General features: G+C 36.7%; 1 protein-coding gene across 14 annotated transcripts in view; it reads left to right on the top strand.

Annotated features, from left to right (window-relative positions):
* SEMA4D (semaphorin 4D) overlaps positions 1–22,604 on the top strand; it is a 207,624-nt gene that overhangs the window by 136,644 nt on the left and 48,376 nt on the right. For all 14 annotated transcript variants that reach the window (XR_006353644.1, XM_043973034.1, XM_043973023.1 and 11 more), the window contains 9 exons: positions 876–938; positions 2,291–2,389; positions 4,672–4,765; positions 5,431–5,544; positions 5,967–6,118; positions 9,876–10,051; positions 10,146–10,302; positions 15,602–15,824; positions 16,996–17,111. Coding sequence is in view for 13 of the 14 variants with exons in the window: in XM_043973034.1 (XP_043828969.1) it covers positions 876–938; positions 2,291–2,389; positions 4,672–4,765; positions 5,431–5,544; positions 5,967–6,118; positions 9,876–10,051; positions 10,146–10,302; positions 15,602–15,824; positions 16,996–17,111 (1,194 nt within the window). In the remaining variant the exon portion in view is untranslated. The remainder of the gene's footprint in view (positions 1–875; positions 939–2,290; positions 2,390–4,671; positions 4,766–5,430; positions 5,545–5,966; positions 6,119–9,875; positions 10,052–10,145; positions 10,303–15,601; positions 15,825–16,995; positions 17,112–22,604) is intronic.

Below are 22,604 nucleotides of genomic sequence, written 5' to 3'. Positions count from 1 at the left end.
TTTGACAGTTTAAAAAATTTCATTTTTCTTTTATTATTATATTCATTTTCTGATATAGCCTTTCTTCATTGAAGCCATCTCTGTAGCAAAAACAGCTACAAAAATAAAACAAAAGGAGTTCAGCAAGGGGCAGCTAGGTGGCACAGTGGATAGAGCCCCAGCCCTGGATTCAGGAGTACCTGAGTTCAAATCTGGCCTCAGACACTTGACACTTACTAGCTGTGTGACCCTGGGCAAGCCACTTAACCCCAATTGCCTCACAAAGAAAAAAAAAAGAGTTCAGCAAAACTAACCCTATGTGACAGTATATATTCAGTACCCCATTTCTCTACCATTCTGAGGGAGATATATTATATGATCTGCTCCACAAGATCAAGGATAGTCATTGCATTTAATCGGAGTTCAGGCATTTTTTTTATTATTATTTCATTTACATGATTTTTGGTTTGTTAAAGAGAGCAGGGAGAAGTTTGGTATGAGATTTTTTAGAAATTTGAGAGAAATTTTATTTTGCTTCATTTTGTTTTTTCAATACTTTAAAGCCATTTGATCTTTCTAATTTAACTATTACTGTATTTACTAAGCACAGAAAATTTGAAATGAAATTTAATTGCTCCTACCACCACCAAAAGAAAGTGGTTTGAAGATTAACATGATAAAGCTACTGCTTTATCCAACCCCAAGATTCCTCACAGTGATGGATATGAACTTGACTAAAATTCAGTTTTCACAAAAGGCAGTATTCTGGAGGTTAATGGCAGTTGTCTGTGCATTTGTTCATATTATAAGCTTCTGGAGTTGTTCATTATACTGCCACTAGCCTTTAAAAAAGGTTAAAATCTACTTAAATTGGCATGTTTTTCCCTTCCCACCAGGTATACTGGAAAGTTACTGAAGATAAAAAAGCAAAATGTTCTGAAAAGGGCAAATCGAAACAGGTAACTTGTTTCCATTCAGCTTGTCGCAAAACGTAATCTGAATAACCCCTGAAGGCCACCATTCCAAAATAACTTATAATAACCCATTTGTTTGAACCAATGATAAATTTCAAGGACTTTGCAAATCTCCTTTAAGCTATTATTACTTATTGGTTATATTTGAACTAGAGAGAGTAGCTTACAACAATGGCCTGAAACTGTGCAGAAAGTTATTTTGAACCTGTGGTAATTAAGCTCATTTGTTGCTCATGCTTGCTTGCTTTTTGGCTTCCCAAGGCATTGCAACCAAAGTTATAAAGCGGTTTCTAGGTATTCTAGCAGGAACCTATGTTTTCAGTCTACTAATGTCATGCCCCACTTCTTTTCCCTCTACTTAAAGCCAGTACTTTGCCTTTTTTTCTGAACAATGTCTAAAACAATGTTCCTAATTTGCAGTTTAGATTCTTGAATTGTGAAACTATTCCCTAAAAGTAGTAGACCTTAGAAACAAGACAGTTTTTAGTCCTTTAAGACTTATTTAAAAATAAGACAAAGGTATGTCTTATATTAGACATTAACTTAGAATTGGACCACTGTGGTTGCAGCCCATCCTAGAAATCTAGAGTTTAGCTCTGACCTTAATTGATTTTTTGTGCTTAGTTCAACTAAGCTAGATTGTTCTGCCATTGGGTTCCCCCACTTAACAAACATTGACCTGTGTGCTTATAGCTCCCCAAAGATTCCTTTGCCCTTGTTTGCCCCCTCTCCAAATCCCTTATTTTCTTCCATCATGCTAATCTTCCAAGTCCTAATGAGTGCCAGTGGTCATGCATCAAAAAAAGAAGTTGCCAAATACCAGTTTGTCTCTTTATCTCACTGGCTGAGTAGGACAATACCTTCACTTGGTATAGTATTGGTGGTCAAGGAGGTTTATCATTGCAGGAGGGTGGGCAGAAGTTCAGAAAAAGGAACTCCAAGGGACATCTCTTTACTCTTGCTAGAATGTCAGTTGGCATGAACAGGCAATAGATTGAATGGTGTGAGTGTTTCTATAAGAGTCCTGAGTTAATTTCCTCCTGTGCTTTCTGAGCCAAAATTATAGACAATCACTTTTGCTTCACTGTCATTACTCTTTTTTCAAGGATAAGTTGTATCTAAACTGAAGTCAGTTTTGCACTTGAATAGTAATCTGACAGTTCTGTTGATGGAATGAGTCAGGTCAGCTTCAGTGTCTTTTGCTTGACTTTACAATAAAATTAAATGTGGCAATGCATCTTCTAAAGCTCATGCATAATAAAGTAAATAAAGTATAATCTAGAATCTGTCACTAATTAGCTGGGTAGTTTTTATCTGCCTTTTCTTATTCATTATAGACAGAGTGCCTCAACTATATCCGAGTCTTACAACTCCTTAATGATACTGCCCTATATGTATGTGGAACTAATGCATTTCAGCCAACTTGTGATCATCTGGTAAGTTTTATCAAACTTTACAATATGAAAATACAGTCAGATTCAAAAAAAGAGAAAGGGATCTATTTGTACAAAAATATTTATAGCAGCTCTTTGTGGTGGCTAAGAATTGGAAATCAAAGGGATGCCCATCAATTAGGGAATGGCTAAACAAACTGTGGTATATGATTGTGATGGAATATTATTGTGTTATAAGAAATGACAAGCAGAATGATTTCAGAAAAACCTGGAAAGACTTACATGAACTGATGTGTAGTGAAGTGAACAGAACCAGAACACTGTATTCAGTAACAGCAATATTGCTCAATGAAAACCTGTGAATGATTTAGCTATTCTGAGAATGATCTGACAATCCCAAAAGACTAATGATGAAGTGTTTGGGACAAACTGCCTCAGTTTATCCAAATAACTCAAGGAGACCACCAAGTCAAGCAGAGACAGATTTATTACATCCTCATGAGGACGGGCAAAACCCAATTACACATTGAAGTCTTGCAAACATATGCCCAATCCTCTAGGTTTTTATAGTAATCTTGAAAAGGACTGTCCCCACGTACATCTAGGGTGGATGAGCTCACAATCTAACATCCAATCCTGTCTCACCCAAGATGCGTACCCAGCTCGTGATCCATGTATGGAGACATGTCCAAGAACAAAGGGGAGAAGGGGAAGGGGTACAAGTCTGAGGAATGTCAAAGAAAGAGGGAGGCAGAAATCACTCCCTTATCTGCCATGACAGGGACTGGGATTCTGACATGTGAGAGGGGAGTTTTTTATTACAGGCCATAAACTAAGGTGTAGCTGGCATGTGGGAACTAAGCAGAAGTAAAGTAAATAGTGCTAATTGGTAGAACTGTGACAAGTAATAAAATTTACTGGGGGACTGGATATCTCCCAGACCCCATCCCCAAAGTTTACAGAACTGTCCCAAGTCCATTATCTCAACAATAAAACTTAAAGGAGACAGCGAGAATTTGACAAGCAATTAACTTTTAGGCAAAGCAAGAGTCTAGCTATTCTGGGGGGGCTAGGTATCTTTCAGACTCCATCCTCAGAGTTTAATCTGACTCAAATCCATAATTGTCCCACACATGAAGCATACTGTATGTCTTCAGAGAAAACTGATATTGATTGAACACAGACTGAAGCATGCTGTTTTTCACTTTCATTTTTTTTCTTTTATTCAAGTCTTATACAAAATGACAAATATGGAAATGTTTTACATAATTGTACATGTATAACCTGTATCTGATTGTTTACTGCCTCAGAGAAGCAGGGAGGAAAGGGAAGGATAGAATTTGAAACCTAAAACTTTAAATGAAAATGTTAATTTAAAAAAAATTTTTTTAAAGCAAAAGAAGGGGCAGCTAGGTGGCGCAATGGATAAGGCACCGGCCCTGGATTCAGGAAGACCTGAGTTCAAATCCAGCCTCAGACACTCGATACTTACTAGCTGTGTAACCTTAGACAAGTCACTTAAACCCTCATTGTCCTGGGCGGGGGAGCAAAAGAAAATACAGTCAGAATGTAAAATACTGTGAAACATTTTGACAGCACTAATGAACTAATCTCTAATCCCAGTCAAGAGGGTTTATATGTCACTTATTCCTTAGGAATCATGGTGGCATCAGTCATTCAGTAAACATTCATTACATGCCTACTATATGCCAGACATTGTGTTAAGCACTGGGGATACAAAGATAATCCCTGCCCTCAAGGAACTCACAATCTGATGACAATGGTGTTTCAAGATCACTTCCACAACCATTTGTTCTTATTTTCATTGCCACTATGCAAAGTTTAAACCTGTTAGATGGAATTTGTTTTCTTTAAATCAAGTTTTAATACTCTGCTATACTGCATTAAAACAGCGTGTGCCATAATGGGCAAAGGGTCAGCTTTAGAGACAGAAAGACCTAGTGTTACGGGTCAGGCCTTACTCAGGCCAGTCCAGTGGTTCAGGTTCAGGACTTATGAATTAAGTGTTACTAATTATTCATTAATTAGATGTTAAGTGTTCTGGCCTCAGACACTTAGTATAAACTTGGGCAAGTCACTTTACTTTTTCCTGCCTCAGTTTCCTCAACTGTAAAATGAGGATACTAATAGGACCTACCTCTCCAGGGTTGTTGTGGGATCAGATGAAATAACATTTCTAAAGTGCTTACCACAGTGCCTGGCACATAGTAGGTACTGTATAAATGCTAGCTAATGTTATTATTAGATCATGATCACATTTATTTTGCTTTTTTTTTTTTTGTTAAACTCTCTTGTCATTCTAGCTTTTAAAAACATTTGAACTTGTTGGTAAAAATGAAGATGGTAAAGGCAGGTGTCCATTTGATCCAGCACAAAGCTACACATCTGTTATGGTTGGTAAGTGCTATCTGTCATTACTTCAACAGGTGTTTTAAAATTTTTGATATTTACTTGTTTTGCCTCATTTTAAACACTACATACTCCTTAAGAATAGCCATATAATTTAAACATGTCTCTTAATAAAAGTCATTCAAACACTTCAAAAATATATTGGCATCAAAAATCAATTCTCTTTTTTAAAATCTGGTTTCATATATATTATGTAGAAAGCATAGTTATGCAGACGTTATCCTATTTCTTCTGGGTAAAAGTAGACTCTCCTGTTTATGAAGTTTTTTAGTTTCACCTTGACTTTCTCAGGCCATACATGTCTACACACCAACATGAACATGTGATATGTCTGCTGTAATTATGCTGTGTACACGACAATGTATGTAGCTGTGTAGATGTGTTGGAATTACATATATATGTTTAGTTGTTTCTTAATTCAGTACAATATAGTCCAAAAATCATAAAGCAAAGTAAATCAACCTCAAAGCAAAGTAACAAGAGATGGGAATAAACAATAGAAATAGACCTACTACAGCCTGGAGAAATTTATTTGTTTATTCCCCAAGAAGAAAAAAATATTTATATTGTTGTAATGAAGAACTTTTTTCAGCATTATAAGCCAGTTTTTTGGTTTGAAATATTTCTTTTTCTTTCTTTCTGACACACTGAAGATGGGGAACTTTACTCTGGAACATCCTACAATTTCTTGGGAAGTGAACCCATCATTTCTCGAAATTCTCCTCAGAGTCCCCTGAGAACAGAATATGCAATACCTTGGCTTAATGGTAAGAAAATATTAAAGAAATTTAACATAGAATGAGTTTTACCACATTATTTCCTTTTAAGATTTCTGGAAGAGACCAACTCTCACTGAGTTCTTGATTTTTGCTTCCCCTCTCCTATTTGATATGGCTACACATTTTTTATTGATCTTTTCCTTTTTTCACCATTACCTTCACTTCCCAATAACTCCTCCCACCCCCAATATACCCCTTCTTTGTAACACTGTGGCTACTCCCTGAATCCAAGATTTCCACTCTAAAATCACTCAATCTTGGACAATCCCCCATTTCCCATCCCCCCAACCTGAGTCATAGACATCTGTTATACAAATCAGAGAATCAGAAAAATCTCTGCAAGTTATTGAATACAATTAAATTATACAGTGTATGTGTGTATGACATTAATTTTTGCTTTGAACTTACAGAACCCAGTTTTGTCTTTGCTGATGTGATCAGAAAAAACCCAAATAGCACAGATGGAGAAGATGACAAAATCTACTTCTTTTTCACGGAAGTGTCTGTGGAGTATGAATTTTTTGGAAAATTGATGATTCCCAGAATAGCTAGAGTGTGTAAGGTGGGTCACAAATAATTTATTTTTACTTCTGTGAGAAAATATACCTGGAAAACTATGAGCTTAACCATTAAGCTATTTTATTTGATCTGCCGTGGACATATATTTTATCTTGGTACAGTCTAGTGATTTCCTGCAAGAATGATAAAATGCTTGCCTGATGTGATTATTGACTTGGACTCCATTTCTCATGACTAATTTGCTAAACTTTTGACACTTTTGGTTTTCTTCTTCCTCAAAGTTTCCTTAGCTTACAGGCTTTTAGAGGATGGTTTTCCCTAAAGTTAGAGTGTGTCTACTTTCTCTTCTCTAGCTGGGAGAAAAATAAAATACCAAACTACTATAATGTATACCACAGAAAGTGGCCAAGGAACCAGACTTTCTGTTTTAGTGTAGTAACTGAATTATAATCAAAGTGTGATTTAACTGTTTTATCTCATGAATGTGGGGGTGCAGGGGGGTGGTCTAGTCATCAAATTTGCAGATACCATGATGAAGAGGGATAGCTAACACACTGGATGACAGAGTTGGCATCCAAAAGACTCCAGCATTGTGCTAAATCTAATAGGATAAAATTAAATAGGGATAAATGTAAAGTCTTACAAATGGATCTAAAAATCCAATTTCACAAATATAATATGGGAGACTCATGGTTAGATAGTTGTTCTAAGAGAGATTTGGGAGTTTCAGTGGCTGCAAACTAAATATGAGTCAGCAGTATAATACAGACAGAAAGGCTAATGTGATTTGGGACTACATTAAGAGGGGCATAGCTTCCAGGAATAGGAAGGTGATAATACCAGTATATTCTGCCCTTGCCAGACTTCATCTCGCTTATTGTATTCAGTTCTCACACCAGGGTTTAAGATGGTCATTGGTAAGCTGGAGAGTGTCCAGGGGAGGAAAGCCAGGATGGCAAAGGAAATTGAGTCCATGCCATATAAGGTTCATTTGAAGGAATTGGTCAGGTTTAGCATGGGAAAGAGAAGATTAAAGGATGATGTGAAATTCATTCTTAATGAATATTTTTAAGATCAGTCTTTCAGAACTAGAAGGGACTACAGAAATCATATAGTTCAACACTTCCTCTTAAAGCTGAGAAAAGAGAGGGATGAGGTTAAGTGGCTGCCTCAAGTCCCACAACCAATTCCAGATACTAATGGGCACCTAGCTCCCTGTAGAAGATACAATATCCCTGGCCATACTTTCTAGTACTGGGCAATATTTCTCTAATGTTCTCTGACATACCTGGCCACAAAGAAAAGCAGGTATATTTAAAGGGTTGTCCTGTAGAGGAGGAATTGGACTCCTTCTGTTTGGTCCCAGAGGACAGTACAGAGAACAGTGAATATAAGTAGGAAAAAGGCACTTTTAAGCATGATGTCAGGAAAAACTTCCTAATTCTTTGTTGTTGTTGTTGAGTCGTTTCATTTGTGTCTGATTCTTCATGAACCCATTTGTAGTATTATTGGCAAGGATACTGGAGTGGTAAGCTATTTTCTTCTCCAGCTCATTTTACAGATGAGAAACAGAGGAAACAGGGTTAAGTGACTTGTCTAGGATCACACAGCTATTAGGTACCTGAGGCCATATTTGAACTCAGCAAGATGAGTCTCCCTGACCTCAGGCCCAGCTCTCTATCCATCGTGTCACCTAGCTGCCCTACAGCTTTCTTAGACCTACTTAAAAGTTAAAAAGGATGCCTCAAAAAATTTTAAGAGCAATGGAGATAGTGCCCCAAAATGGAGCAATAACAGTTTATTAAAGTAATTGGTGGAAAAAAAGATCCTCTAAAGGAAAAGGAACCAGGGTTAATTTAAACTAAGAAAAAGTAGCTAAGAAAACTAACTCTCCTATTTTTAACTGTGGAAAGGATTTCTCCAGTAAAGACTCTGACCAAAAGTTTTGAGAGTACACCAAAGCATTCATTTATTCATCAGACATTTGTCAAGCACCTTCTTTATGCAGAGCACCCTGCTAGGCACTGGTAGAGATGGAAAGTTTACATAAAACATTGTCCCTGAACTTCTGAATCATATAATCTAGTAATGGGATAACTTTAATATGCAGTACTGCAGTATATGATAAGTACATTAGAGAAGTGCAAAATAAAGTGCTCTGTGAGGGGAAAGATTACTGACTAGTGTTATCAGAAAAGGTTTTATGTAAGAAGAATTGACATTTGTGAGTTCTGAACTATGAAACTGTAATGTGAGAGGGTAAGGAATTAAAGGATAGCAGAGATAGAACTAGAATGAAGGAACCAGTGTCCATTCCAGATACCAACATCCCCCTTCAGAGGAGGGGATATGCTTTTTACTTCAGTGCCTCTACATTTTACCTGAGGATCCTCGAGCCTGGTGCTCTGGTAGCAGAATGAGGAAGGGCAGACTGTTACCCCTCCCTCCTCCCACAAGTCTGCTTTTCCTGGAGGATCAAGATGCTTGGGATCAGCAGAAGGGGGGAGGGGCCACTGGCCACTTCTTGTGATTTTCTTTTCCTAATTAGCTCCCATATTAAACTGAACAGTACATCTCCCCGATCCTCATCCTTTTCTCACTGCCATTTCCACTGAGACCTCTGAACTTCTTTATCATACTATCATGGAGAATATTACTGTATTCAGACTTAAAGACCTGTGTTTTTACTGGCTTTGAGACTTTATTCAAGTTCTCTATTTTCTTTTCTATAAGATCTTCATAAGTAATTATTAGTGCCTACATACTTCTGATGTTGAGATAGCACCTCAAAAGTTTATAGTACAGGAGAGAAGGCGCCCACATTTTAAATCTGTGGTTTATTATCAGGAGCCGTGGCTGTGGAACCAAAGGATCTGGGTTCATTCTTAGCTCTGTCACCTCTGGGCACATCATTTTATTTATGTGGGCTTCAATTTCTTTAACTGAAGTGAGGCTGTGGAACTAATCATCTCCAAGCTCCCTTTTACCTCCAAATCATAGGACCCAGGGTATGATAGATATAGAGCTTGAATGGATGGTACAAGTCATCTAGCCCAATACCTTCATTTTATAGATGAAGAACAGAGGTCCAGATAGGTAAAAGAACTCAACCTACAATCACCCAGTTAGTAGCAGAGCCAAAAACCCAGAATGATCCTAAATCTTGGCACTTTGGCGGGTTTTTTGGTCATGTCTCAGATACAGCTCCCAGGAAGACAGCACATCTGATGAGTCATTTTAAATCTGCATACACCAGCTTCTGTGAAGCATCTCTTCCTCTTAGGGTTAATAACAGACTTTCTCATGTTTTCAAGTGACAAAAATAACATGTTGCTATTAGGAATAGAGTTTTGTTATTAATAACCAAGAAACTTAGCTGCCTACTATACTATACTTTGGTGAAGCCTAAAAAATCCCAGGAACTTTTAATTGTAGTATATTCTTTAAACTTTGTTTTTCTTTTTTGGGGGGGACAATTAAATGTCTATCAACCCAAGAGTCATAAGTTTCATTTACTATACATATACATGGTCCAAGTTGGCAATACCAGTGTTGTATGTCAATGGTTTTCAGTTTTTATTTGAATTCTTGATTTCCTAGAACCTGATTTCTTTTTGGCATAACCTAATTTCTGATCACTCACCTGTGCTAATTTTCTTGGCCACAGTGAATGTCAATGCAATAGATTGGTTACATTGACTCTCTTAGGATATAACACCAAAACACTTAGAGATGACTTACAGATGTCTAATCAAGATGGAAAATGTATTTATACCCTCTATTTTCCTTTGGGATTTTAGGGGGACCAAGGAGGCTTAAGGACTTTACAGAAGAAATGGACTTCCTTCCTAAAAGCCAGATTAATCTGTTCCATACCAGAAAACAACTTTTTCTTCAATGTGATCAATGATGTTTTTATTCTCAAATCTCCAGATTTGAAAGAACCTGTGTTTTATGCAGTTTTTACTCCACAATTGTAAGTACGATGAGATAGATTTTTCAGTTTTATTTTTCTGAAAAAAAAAAGTTATTACCATCAAGAAAAAAACGATTTCTTCTTTGTTACCTAGCAATAATGTGGGACTGTCAGCAGTGTGTGCATACAACATGTCCCTTGTGGAAGAAGTTTTCTCAAAAGGAAAATATATGCAGAGTGCCACTGTGGAACAGTCCCATACAAAGTGGGTCCGTTATAGTGGAGAGATTCCCAAACCTCGCCCAGGAGCGGTGAGTAGAGAAAAAAATCAGAATGAACAATGCATTACATTTTCTCCTCTTTAAAAGAGGCAAAGTAGAACACTCAATACAAGAATGATACCAATATGAAAAATCTGATGAATGTATATTTGATTGACTTGGAAATTTTTTATTTCCTTGTCAGCTTGTGTAGTTGGTTTTCCTCAAATGAAGATGGGTATTCTTCTTTGTGACTGGAAGGACTGGTGAATTTATGACTCTTAGTTTTTCTATTAACATCTTTTCAATGTTTTTCCTTCTAATTTGCATGGTGGGAAACAGTAATTGCTACACAAAGATAATTGTGGCTTATGTACCAAGACTTACTGCAAATAATGAACAGGTAGAAAATTAAACTGGAAAACATGGCTCATGTAAGAAATGAAAGAGGTTGTAGACTATATGATATCCTTATGCCTGTATATCATGAATGTTCTCTGTATAAGTCAGTAAACACTGAACATGTCAAGCATCTTTACAATGAAATGTTTATATCTTAACAGGAAAAAACTGGTTACCAATGTGTGAATCATTAATAAGTAATCTGTCTGTGTATATAATTAGACTATCAATTTGTTAAATCAAATTTCAAGTTATAGTATAAAATTTGAAGAAATCTTCCCTGATTTATCCACACAGTCTTGTTACTAAAAAAATTGAAATGAATGAAAACAAAATATCACAGACTATGACCATTTCCTAAGGAAATATGATTGATAATAATAAAAGATAGTATTTTTATAGAGCTTTAAGTTTTGCAAAGTGTTTTACACGTCAGCTCCTTTGGTCCTCACAGCAACCCTGTCAGGCAAGTATCATTATCCCCATATTAGAAATGAGAAAACTAGAATACAATTACATATCTTTCCCAGGGTAACACAGCTAGTACAGGTCACAGACAGAACTTAAGGTCAGGTCTTCCCCACTCTTAGTCCAGAGCTTTGTCTGTGATGCCATGAAGCTACCAGATAGAAATCGTTACAATGAGGAGAGCAAAGGAGCCAAGAAACCACCTTAGCAGCAAACTTTGGGTCTCCTTGTCAAGTAAAGAAAAATGGCAACTAAAAGCAGTACTATTTAGAATATAAACTTGTTTGTAAAATCTCATAGGGAAGGATAGTGAAAGATTACAAGTAGTGTTGCCTCATTAAAAAAAAAAGAGGCAGTGGAAGGAAAACAAGTTTACAGAAAGAATGACAAGATCCCCAAGGCACATCCTCTCAGAAGGCCTTGTAAAAAATTTTTTTCGTGATATTAAACAGCTTTCAATATGCCCACTGTGTCACAACTCTTTTCTTTTATTAAGAAATGTTTATTTTTTATTCTTTTTAAAAATTATTTTTGAATTCTAAATTCTCTCCCTTCCTCATACTCCTCTCTGACCCACTGAGAAAGCAAGCAATAGCATATCAATTATGCACGTGAAATCATGCAAAACATTTCTATATTGGCAACATCTCACAAAAAAGCAAGAAAAATAAAAGAAAATAAGAAAACAGTACTTAGTTTGTACCCATAGTTCATCTGTTCTTTCTCTGGAGATGAATAGCATTTTTAATCATGAGTCCTTTGGAATTTGCATCACTGTATTGTTCAGGATAGCTAAGTCTCACAGTTGATCATCATTATAATATTTGTTTCTTTGTTCAGTGATCTGGTTCTGCTCACTTCACTGATCAGTTCATGTACATCTTCCCATGTTTTTCTGAAATCATCCTGCTTGTCATTTCGTATATCACAAAACTGCTCTATCACAATTTGTTCTGCCATTTTCCAGTTGATGGCTATCCCCTCTATTTCCAATTCTTCACTACCACAAAGAGTGTTGCTATAAATATTTTTGTACCTAGAGGTCCTTTTTCTTTTTCTTTGATCTCTGACACAGAGACTTAGTAGTAGCGATATTGCCGAGTCAAAAGATATATACAGTTTTATAGTCTTTTTAGGTATAGTTCCAAGTTCTCTAAGAATGGGTTGGACCAGTTCATAACTCTACCAGCAGTTCATTACTATGCCTATTTTCCCTCATCACTTCCAGAATTTATAATTTCTAATAGGTATAAAGTGGTACCTCAGAGTTATTTTAATTTCTATTTCTCCAGTCAATGTTGATTTAGAGCATTTTTTTTCATATAACTATATATAGCTTTGATTTCTTCTGAAAACTGCCTGTTCTTTTGACAGTTGATCAATTGGGGAATGGCTCTTATTTCTATAAATTTGACTCTGTTCCATACATATATATATATATATATAAGAAAAGAGGCTTTTATAAGAGAAACTTGCTATAAAAATTTTTGATATTACTTCATTATCTATGTTTTTTAAATTAAAATGACGTGTCCATAATTCTTGCTTTTAATTAAGTCTGTTGTTGCTTTTGCTTTGTCCGAGATCATTATTGTTACCCCTGTTTTTTTTTACTTCAGCTGAAACATAGATTCTGTTCCTTCATATTTCATCTCTGTGTGTGTCTTTCTGTTTCAAGTGTGCCTGTTGTGAGCAACCCTAGTTTCTAATCCATTGTGCTATCTGCTTCCATTTTATGGGTGACCTTATGTCATTCACATTTGTGGTTATGATTACTAACCATATGTTTCCTTCCATCCTATTTTTTTCTGTTCATCCTTCTCTTTCTCTTTTTATCCTCTTCCTCCTCAAAAGTCTGTTTTACTTCTGTTCAATGCCTCCCTTAATCTGCCCTCTTTTTTATCATTCCCCTTCCCCCACCCTTTCTCTTATCCCCTCCCCTTCCTATTTCCCTGCTGGGTAAAATAGATTTCCATAGCCAGCTGAGTATGTGTGTTTATGTATTCATATATTCTTCCTTTTTTTGAACTAATTTTGATGAGAGTGAGTTTCAAACATTGCACCTCCACACCATTTCCCCTATGCTATAAAAAGCTCTTCCTTGCATGCCTCTTTTATGTGAAATAATATTCCTCATTCTACCTTTCCCTTCTCCCTGTACATCTCTATCATCCCTTAAATTTTTTGAGACCATATCAGGAGGCTTTAAAGACAAAATCAGAAGAACAAATAGATAAAAAAATAGAAAAGATCTTCAAGAATTTTTATAACAAATTCTTTTCTCCATTAATGATGGTGAACCAGTACATCCTCAGTGTGCTTCATGAAGAAGTAGAAATGGTACTAAATACAACAATGATGAAAAGAATAGCAAAAATACATAGAAAATGTGACCCTGGGCAAGTCACTTAACCCCAATGGCCTCACTAAAAAAAAATACATAGAAAAGACCTATGCTAGAAGGGAAATAATTTTGCAGGTGTTAAGGGATTCTTAGGATAATATGAAAGAATGTAGGAGTTACCAAACTCTTAGAAAATTTTCCTGACATTTTTATGACCCAAAAAAGTGAAGAAGAAAATATCATTATAATGACCTATATGTCTACTTTTTCATTGCTTTGAGAATAATCTATAATATGTATTGTAATAATCTACATATGTATTGAGGGCGTCTTTGATGGAGTATGAAAAGAAAACAGTCACAAATGGTATTTTATAACTGACCACATCTTTACAGTCACATACTTGACTAAAAGGTATAGATATTCCACAGTGCTTGAATATAAAAAAGCTTCTGATTCCATAAAGCAAAACACCTCCTTTAAAGTTTCCCTTACAACATGTCACCTTCTATTCATGTGTTAAAAATTATACAAGAGTCCTTGAAATACGGTATCAGAGAATTTTGGTAACTATCTAATCATTAATATCAAGCAAAGAATAAAATGTATGCTTGTCAAGGATGTTTGCCATTGTTGAACAGAGGTCAAATGGAAGAAGAATTCTTTGGATATAGTAAGATTCTATAGATGTACCTGTTTGCATATGTTCTATAATGATCGACTCAAACCCTACACCACTGCAAAGCACCCTCATTGAGAAATAATTACTCAAAAAAGTTTTTATCTAGCAATCTACATAAGAAAAACAAATGAATTAAGGATTCTTATTGTCCAGGACATGATATGCAGTTGAATGGACAGCTCATAGAGCTGGCCAGTCAATAAATATATCTTGGAAAAAAACTGTATATGGTTAGTGAATTAGTACCAAAACTGACCAAGGGGAGGAGAATAACCTTGTAAACTTGACAGTGTTTTTAATGACCCACCAAAACTTCTCCTGGCAACAAAAAAAATATTTTTTGAAACTCAAGTAATCTTCTGGTTATGGTATATCACTCCAAAGTTATGGAACTTTCTTCTCTGAAGTAGCTGAAGCTCACCGAAAAGGCATTGGAATATATGACCAGCTGTGTTGCAATATTTATCACTGGAGGAAGCTCCAAGCTTCAGTGAGATCACTGATCCATCAAAGTGTATTAGATAGTTTCCTTTCCCAAAATATTCATTACCTGCTTATAGTCATATGTTTTGGCTTTCCTATAAATCAGTGAGCCACGGAAGTAAAAAACAAACAAAAAAACCCTATTTCTTGTTATTGACACTTTCCTGTATTAGTTTATTTTTTATCCTAATACAAAAATCCCCAAGAGTTTATCTAAATTTTAAAAATACTTAACATGGATTAATTTGTCAAAGTGTATTTAGGCTTAATTGGATTATTTTTTAGAAACATAGTTTTCTTCAATTGTTGGGTAGAAATTAAATGAGAAATATGAAATTCATTCAAATATTTAGTTTTTTATGTGTTTTTAAAAGCCAAAAACAACCCTTTTTTGTACATAAAAGCAAGTTACCTGGACATAGAGACATTTGCAAAAAACAAAATTAAATTTCATAAACACAATTTTAGAACAAAACATTTTCTAAGAGCTTTATAATGCTTTTTTGATTACTTGAAGATGAATTTTGTGGATTTTTAAAAATACCATTGCTCTTTTCTCAAGGTTTAAAAAAAAAAAGAATGTTCCTTAAAGTAATATATCACTATAATATTCTAATCCCTAATAAATTACTTTTAGAAAGCCGTTATCAAAAGGCTAATGAAAAGGCTGGTGATATGATCATTAGGGCAGCTAGGTGGCACAATGGATAGAGTTCTGGGCCTGGAGTCAGGAAGTGTCACCTTCCTGAGTTCAAATCTGCCTTCAGACACTTACCAGCTGTGTGACCCTAGACAAGTTACTTAGCCCTATTTGCTTCAGTTTTTTCATCTGTAAAATGAGCTGGAGAAGGAAATGACAAATTACTCCAATTTCTTCCAAGAAAAACCCAAATGGGGTCACAAAGATTTGGACAGGGCTGAAACGACTCGACAACAAATTATGATCATTCTCCTGAATTTTCTTTTTACAGTGCATCAACAATGAAGCAAGAGCAGCCAACTACAGTAGCTCCTTGAACTTGCCAGACAAAACACTCCAGTTTGTGAAAGATCACCCTTTAATGGATGACTCTGTGTTTCCAATAGCAAACAGACCCAGGCTCATAAAAAGAGATGTGAATTACACACAGATTGTGGTTGATAGGATCCAGGCACTTGACAAGACAGTATATGATGTCATGTTCATTAGCACAGGTGAGTTTGCAAGATGCCATTCAAATACTGTTAGTTCATCTATAGACCAGTGAAATTCCTTAGGAAAAGTTACTACTAGAAAATTTTGATTAAAAAATTAAGATTTACTTATTGATTACATAGGCTTTGATGAAAATATAGGCCATACAATTTTCTGAACTTTGAAAATAGTCCTAAGAAATAGCCATGGAGAGCACAAGTTGCTAACTACCACATCAGTTTTTCACAAATAAAGGTGCTTTTTAATACCTACTAAGTATGATTATTTAGTGACATCTCTATTGATTTCTATGTTTGAGATTCTATCATAACTTCCTTTGGAAAACAAACCAATATATCCACCTTACCATTGAAGAACATGTTTAATATTGAAAGAAAAAACTAATTCTTTACCTGATTATTATCTTCATTCTATAACAAAAAATGGCTTGAAACTTTGTTGTTGCCCAAGTATCAGTTGAGTATTTCCATCCAGATTTTGTTCTTAGGATCATTCTGTAAGTTAATCTTAACTTAGAACACATTTTTCTTTTCTGGGTCAAAACACCAACATTTTAAGAATTTCATCTGGCCCAAAGATCAGAAATAATTTAGTTAACATTTATGCTCCTTGAGACCAGAGACCATTTTGTTTTTTACTTTTTATCCCCAGCACCTAGTACCTGGCACATAGTGGGTATGTAATAAGTCTTTGCTAAATTAAATTGGATTTCACTCTATGTAAAAATATTTTATCCTAAGCTTACAAATAGTTTGAAACAAAACATTTTACATATAATTATTATATCAGCAACATTATTTTAAAATCTGCCTATTTTTGAAAAATGAACAATGATTTTAAAATAACTGAAGCAGCCAGCCTGCTTGGGTTTCTAGCTGTCCTTATCTTTTTTAAACATGGTTCTTTTTGCCAGTTGATTTCTGCGTATATTTGTGACTTTTTTTAATGAACTTTAGTTGAGGTGAAGAAATTGGACTCTGCTCTTCAGAGAGAGATATTGGAGTTGGTTTGGGGGTTCTTTTGTTTGTTTTGCTGCCAGTGTTGTTAAGAAAAATGACAATACTATGTAATGATTATTTCTCAAGCAAGCCATAATTCATTTAACCATTGTCACATGTTATATCTTCTTTTGGAATAATGACACTGAGATGTTGGCCTTGGCTATTTCAGACACAGGGGCTTTGCACAAAGCAGTCAGCTCTGAAAATGGGATGCACATCATTGAGGAAACTCAACTTTTTCAAGACTTTGAACCAGTTCAGACCCTTCTGCTCTCCTCTAAGAAGGTAAAGACAAAGCTGCATTCTAGTGGTGATATAGAAGACCAATTGTTTAGAATTGTTAAGAGCTGAGTTCTAGGGAATGTGGGACTCATTTTTTTCATCTATAAATCACTGTCAGTCAGTGACTACGATGGGCTGGACACCATGCCTAAGTGCTGAGTAATCAAATACATACATTAAAAAAGATAGTCCCTGCCTTCAAGGAACTTACATTCTAATGGGGAAAGACATAAAAGGGAGCTGAAAAGAGGAGAGGCAAAGGAGTAAAGTACCTACTTTGGGTTATGATAGAGAAAGTCCTATGCAGATGAGTCAGCATTGCATCCTGGAGGATAATGAAGACATCTTTGGCCTGGACCTCCATCTTAAATTAGAGGTTCTGGAAGGAAACAGCCAATCAGAAGGTGGAGCCTCAAAGGTGGTGGATACTTCCATTATGAAAAGTAGTTCAGGGTAGAATGAGCTTTCAAGGAAAGAAAATTTCTAGTCCTGTGGAGATGAGTCAAAAGCAAGGTTTGGAGTGCAGTATATAGTCCTGGGTTGTTGTTTTTAAGCAGTGTTGTAGCCCACAGGTTTGCTCATGCTGTGGATTAAATTTATTTCTAGTGATTTATGTAGAAACTAGTTCCCTCTCTAAAATGTAAAATGTCTATAAAAGCCTGGGAAATCCTTGTCTTCCATAGTTTGTATCATGTACTACATTGTAAAAGTTCTGAGAATCAAGGCAATACTCTGCTGCTTCTGTATCATGTACTACATTGTAAAAGTTCTGAGAATCAAGGCAATACTCTGCTGCTTCTGAGTCTGATTATTGTTTCTTTATGGCAGAAAAATGCCTTCCCTTTACATGTGATACTGACACTGATGACTCAGCCTCTAAAGCTTCTGCTTTGGGTAGCTTTTGCAATGATAATAGCAGGAATGGATTCAGATTTTCTCATGCCCTTTCCCAAGTCTCCTTCAGGCCAGTGGTGAACACTTAAGAAACAAACAAACAGAGACTAGAGTGTAGTATATGTCCATGGAATTAAATCAAAGTCACGAACCTTGTTGGAATCAGACCCAAACCATGGCAGACGAGCCCTCCAGCAAGCTCTGGACTATAGTTGAATCAAAGAGAAATAAGGGGGAGTATATGGTGTGGTACTGTCGTGGCATCCCCAAACCTTGGAATACGAACAGAATCCTGATAAATGCAGAACCAAGCTTGGAGGCTTTAGGAGATTAAAGCAATCTCTGATAGGTTAACAGATCCCCTTGCCGGCAGCTCTCAGTGTTCTGAAATAAGAAAGGGAAATGATTTATTGTTCCCTTACTCCATTTACCCAGCTCCTTGGAAGATATTTTCTCCACCCCTTCCTAAATTTTTCCCAAGAGATTTCTTTCCTATTTAACTACTAAGGGGAGTAGTGGGGGAGGTCAGTTTTCTACTCTTATGTGGGTAGTAGAGAACAGCTATTTGGTTTCCTCTTGTGATTTACATTGTTTTCATGTATTAAATATTTTTGCTATAAGGAGGAAAAGAAATCTCAGCTTAGATAGTGTGAACTGTAGATTTTGTGTGCATCGGTAGATTTTGAATCGACTGATCCATTTAAATTTGGGTGGGAGTAAATAACCAATTGTTATATAATTTTTACATATGGAACATGTGGGGAATATATAGATATTCTGGATTTTTGAAAGGTGATAGGAAGTGGTACAGTGGATAAAGCACCAGCCCTGGATTCAGGAGGACCCGGGTTCAAATCCAGCCTCAGACACTTGATACTTACTAGCTGTGTGACCCTGGGCAAGTCACTTAACCCTCATTGCCCAGCAAAAAAGAAAAAGAAAAAGGAAAAAGAAAAGAAAAGAAAAGAAAGGTGATAGGATATTAAGGACCTGGAAGAGTCAAATCTGTAGCATTCAAATTCTCCCATTCTTGGCACATTGTTATAAGAGCAGTGTCCTAAGAATCTAACTTTTTTCAGGCCAGGATGCTGTTTCCTAGGAGATATTTCACACTGCCCTCTATTTTTTCATTCAATTGGATTTGCTTTACTGTGTCTTGGTTTCTCATAAAGTCACTAGCTTCCATTTGTTCAATCCTAATTCTTAGGCAGTTATTTTCATCAGACAGTTTTTTCATCTCCTTTTCCATTTGGCTTTTCAAACTGTTGACTTTTTTCTCATGACTCTCCTTCATAGCTCTCATTTCCCTTTCCATTCTTTCCTCCTTTTCTCTACATCTTCTTTCTATCTCTCCTACTTTCTCTTCAAAGTCCCTTTTGAGAGCTTCCATGGCCTGAGACCAGTTCATATTTTTCTTGGAAGCTTTGGATGTTGGAGCTTTGACCCTGTTATTATCTTCTTCTCAGGTTGTATTGTGGTCTACCTTACCCCCAAAGAAGTTTTCGATGGTCTTCTGCTTTCTCTGCCTGCTCATCCTGGCTTACTATTTCTTGGCTTTTAACTCCTTCTTTAAGTGTGGCGCTGCTTCCAGGACACACTGTTCAAGCTACAGCATGGCCTGGGGGATGGTTGGGCTCCTTCTCAGTCTGCCTGGCCTCACTTTCATTTGATTTTAAACTCTCCTCTGTGGTGTGGCTGGGGGGGGGGGGGAGGGGCTGCTTCTCGGCTCCACTCCTCTTCTCAGCTTCAGAGGGTCCCAGGTGTTTTGGGTTGAGGGGGGGGCAGGCTTTAATCTCACCTGACCTGTTCTCAGGTCCCGAGATAACCTCAGGCCTATTTACTAAGAAACCAACCAGCAAAGCTTTCTATGGTGTGGTTCTCAGCTTCCGATGAGACTGCTCCCCTCCCCCACCTGGGTCTCCTGCTGCTCAGGATTTCTTCCTGGTTTCCCGCTGGGGTGGGACAGTCGAATCCTTCCCCCCAATCCACTGGGACCCCTTCACTTACCCCCCCCCCCCGCCCAGGCCCACCGTTCAGTCCAACCCCACGCTCGGTTCCAGAAGACGCCGGTGCTACAGCCGATTCAGAGGCACTGGGGCAAATTCCTCTGGCGGTTGTCTGGTGTGTCGGCCCGATTGTGGGGTTAGGCTTTATTCGTGGCCCAGCATGGCCCTCTGAAATCTGTCAATAGCTGGAGAAAACTCTCAGCCCGTATTTTTGTGTGTTTTTCTGCCCCAAGGGTTCTTTTATTGCTATTTTTGGGGTTATTGTATCAGGAGCCCCGTGAGCTTAATGTCTTTCCTCCTCCATCTTGGCTCTGCCCCCTTCCATACTGCTTGATTTTTAATAGTATATAATAAATTCAACATATTACTTTTATAATGCCCTGCTTATGTATGCATCTTTCTGAACCTCATCCTAATGTTTTTAGTGCATTTAAAAATGTTTAAATGGCCCTTTTTTAAAGCATCTCTGTTTAACCCCACCCCTAAAAGAAATTTTAAAAAATAAACACTTGTCACAAATAAACAAAGTCAAGCAAAATATATCTACACAGTGGTCATGTCTAAATATGTATGTCTCTGTAACAAGTCTTACAGCTCTATCAGGAAGTGGTTTATTATCTGTATATGCTTCATTAGAGGTATAGTTCCCTTAGAGACATGGTTGGTCATTGCTCTATTTAAGCAGAGTTCTTAGGCCTTTAAAAGCCATTTTTCTTTATAATGCTATTGTTCCTAATTGTTCTGATTCTGTTTACTTCATTCTATATTAGTTCATATTTCTCAAGATTTTCTGTAATAGTCTCATAATAATATTCCATTACATTCATATACCACACTTTTTTCAGGTATTCCCCAGTTGATGGCCATCCCAGTTTCCAGTTCTTTTCTTTCCCTTTCCCTTTTTTTTTTTCTTTATACATTAAACCGCAATTCAAGACCAGGAAGTTTGTTTGACTTGCGTTTATTCCCTGCCTGGTATTATGCTTCCTCTTATCCTCCCCTCCCTCCCTTTCCCTGGACTCATCTGTTTTCCTGTTGAGTTTGATTTATTTCTATAGTAAGCTTTCTGTGTGTTCATACATGTACAAATCTGTTCAACTATCCTTCGTCCAGTTCTGATAAGAGTGAGGTTCATCTGATGCCTGTTCCCCCATCCTTACCCTCTATGTTTATTTACACTTCTAACCCACTGTAGTTATGAGAAATAGCAAGTTCCACTCCTTCCTTCTATGCTACATATTTTTTTGCCCTTTCTTACAGTTCTCTTAAACCCTCAGAACAGAAGACACACACACACACACACATCTGCTTATTTAATTACCTCAGTGCCCTTTGAAGACACTAAAGGTCTGCAGAGACACATTTCTTTTCCCCCTATTTTCCAGGTGTGTTATTGGTTGTAAGCCTATCTTTTGCTTTTTGGAATATCATATTCCAAGCTCTCCCAGTCTTGATAATAGTAGTTGCCAAATCTTGTGTCATCCTGACTGTGGATCCTTGTTACTGGGACTCCTTCTTTCTGGCAGTTTGCAGTATTTTTCTTTGACGTGAAAGCTTTGGATTTTGGTTATGACATTCCCAGGACTTTTTATTTTAGTTTTTTTTAGGAGGTGATCAGTGATTCTTTCTTAAGTCAGTTTTTTTTCTGTTCTAATAGATCCGGGCAATTTTCATTTAAGATTTCTTGAAATAATAGTGTCCAGGATTTTTAAAAAATGGTTCTTGCCCTCTCAATTGGTAAAGGAAGCAGAGAGAGGAAGAAGGGAATTAAGAACTGAAAATAATAATATTGAATTTAAAAATAAAAAATAGACGTAAAAAGAATAAATTACTTTGCACTGAAGTACACAGTAAACAGTTCATATCTATAGATCTTTTCTAAGTGAGGAATCAAGGGCATTTTCAGAACAAAAGACTTTTTTCTGTCAACCTCTTAAACTCTGAATTCAGTGACGTAACCCTCATTAAATGGCTGCTGAAAGGAGGAAGCCACAAAGTTCAGAAATCTTATAATACAAAGTCTCTCTGGGAATTCTGTGATCCAGGTCATGCTAAGCATTCCATCTTGGAATCTGTGACAGAGAATTAGTGGAAAGTGTTAAGCAGTCATCTGAAATGCATCTTAGATTTTAGTAGGGCAGATTTCAAAGGCTTCAGAGAAAGAAAGGAAAGATGCCTTGGCCTGAAATCCTACAGAGGATGTCAACACAGGAAATATGAGAAGCTCTCAACAATGAAATTGTGGACATGAAAAGCAATTCCATTGAAGAGGAAAAGGGAAAGTTATTGTAAAGAGATTTATCTCGTGTATAAGGGATTAAGCAACTTAGATCTTTTTAAAAATATACATTCCCTCTTCTTAGTAGAAAAGGGGGGGGCAGCTAGGTGGTGCAGTGGATAGAGCACCGGCCCTGGAGTCAGGAGGACCTGAGTTCAAATCCTGCCTCAGACACTTGACACTTAATAGCTGTGTGCCCCTGGGCAAGTCACTTAACCCCTATTGCCTCACCAAAAACAAGCAATAACAACAAAAAGAAAGAAAAAAGAAAATATCCATGGCATAAAAAAGGCATTAATAAAACTTTTAAAAAGAGGG

This window comes from Dromiciops gliroides, chromosome 1 (assembly GCF_019393635.1).
Source record: "Dromiciops gliroides isolate mDroGli1 chromosome 1, mDroGli1.pri, whole genome shotgun sequence".
Lineage (NCBI taxonomy): Eukaryota > Metazoa > Chordata > Mammalia > Microbiotheria > Microbiotheriidae > Dromiciops > Dromiciops gliroides.
This window is presented reverse-complemented; position numbering and strand designations above follow the sequence as displayed.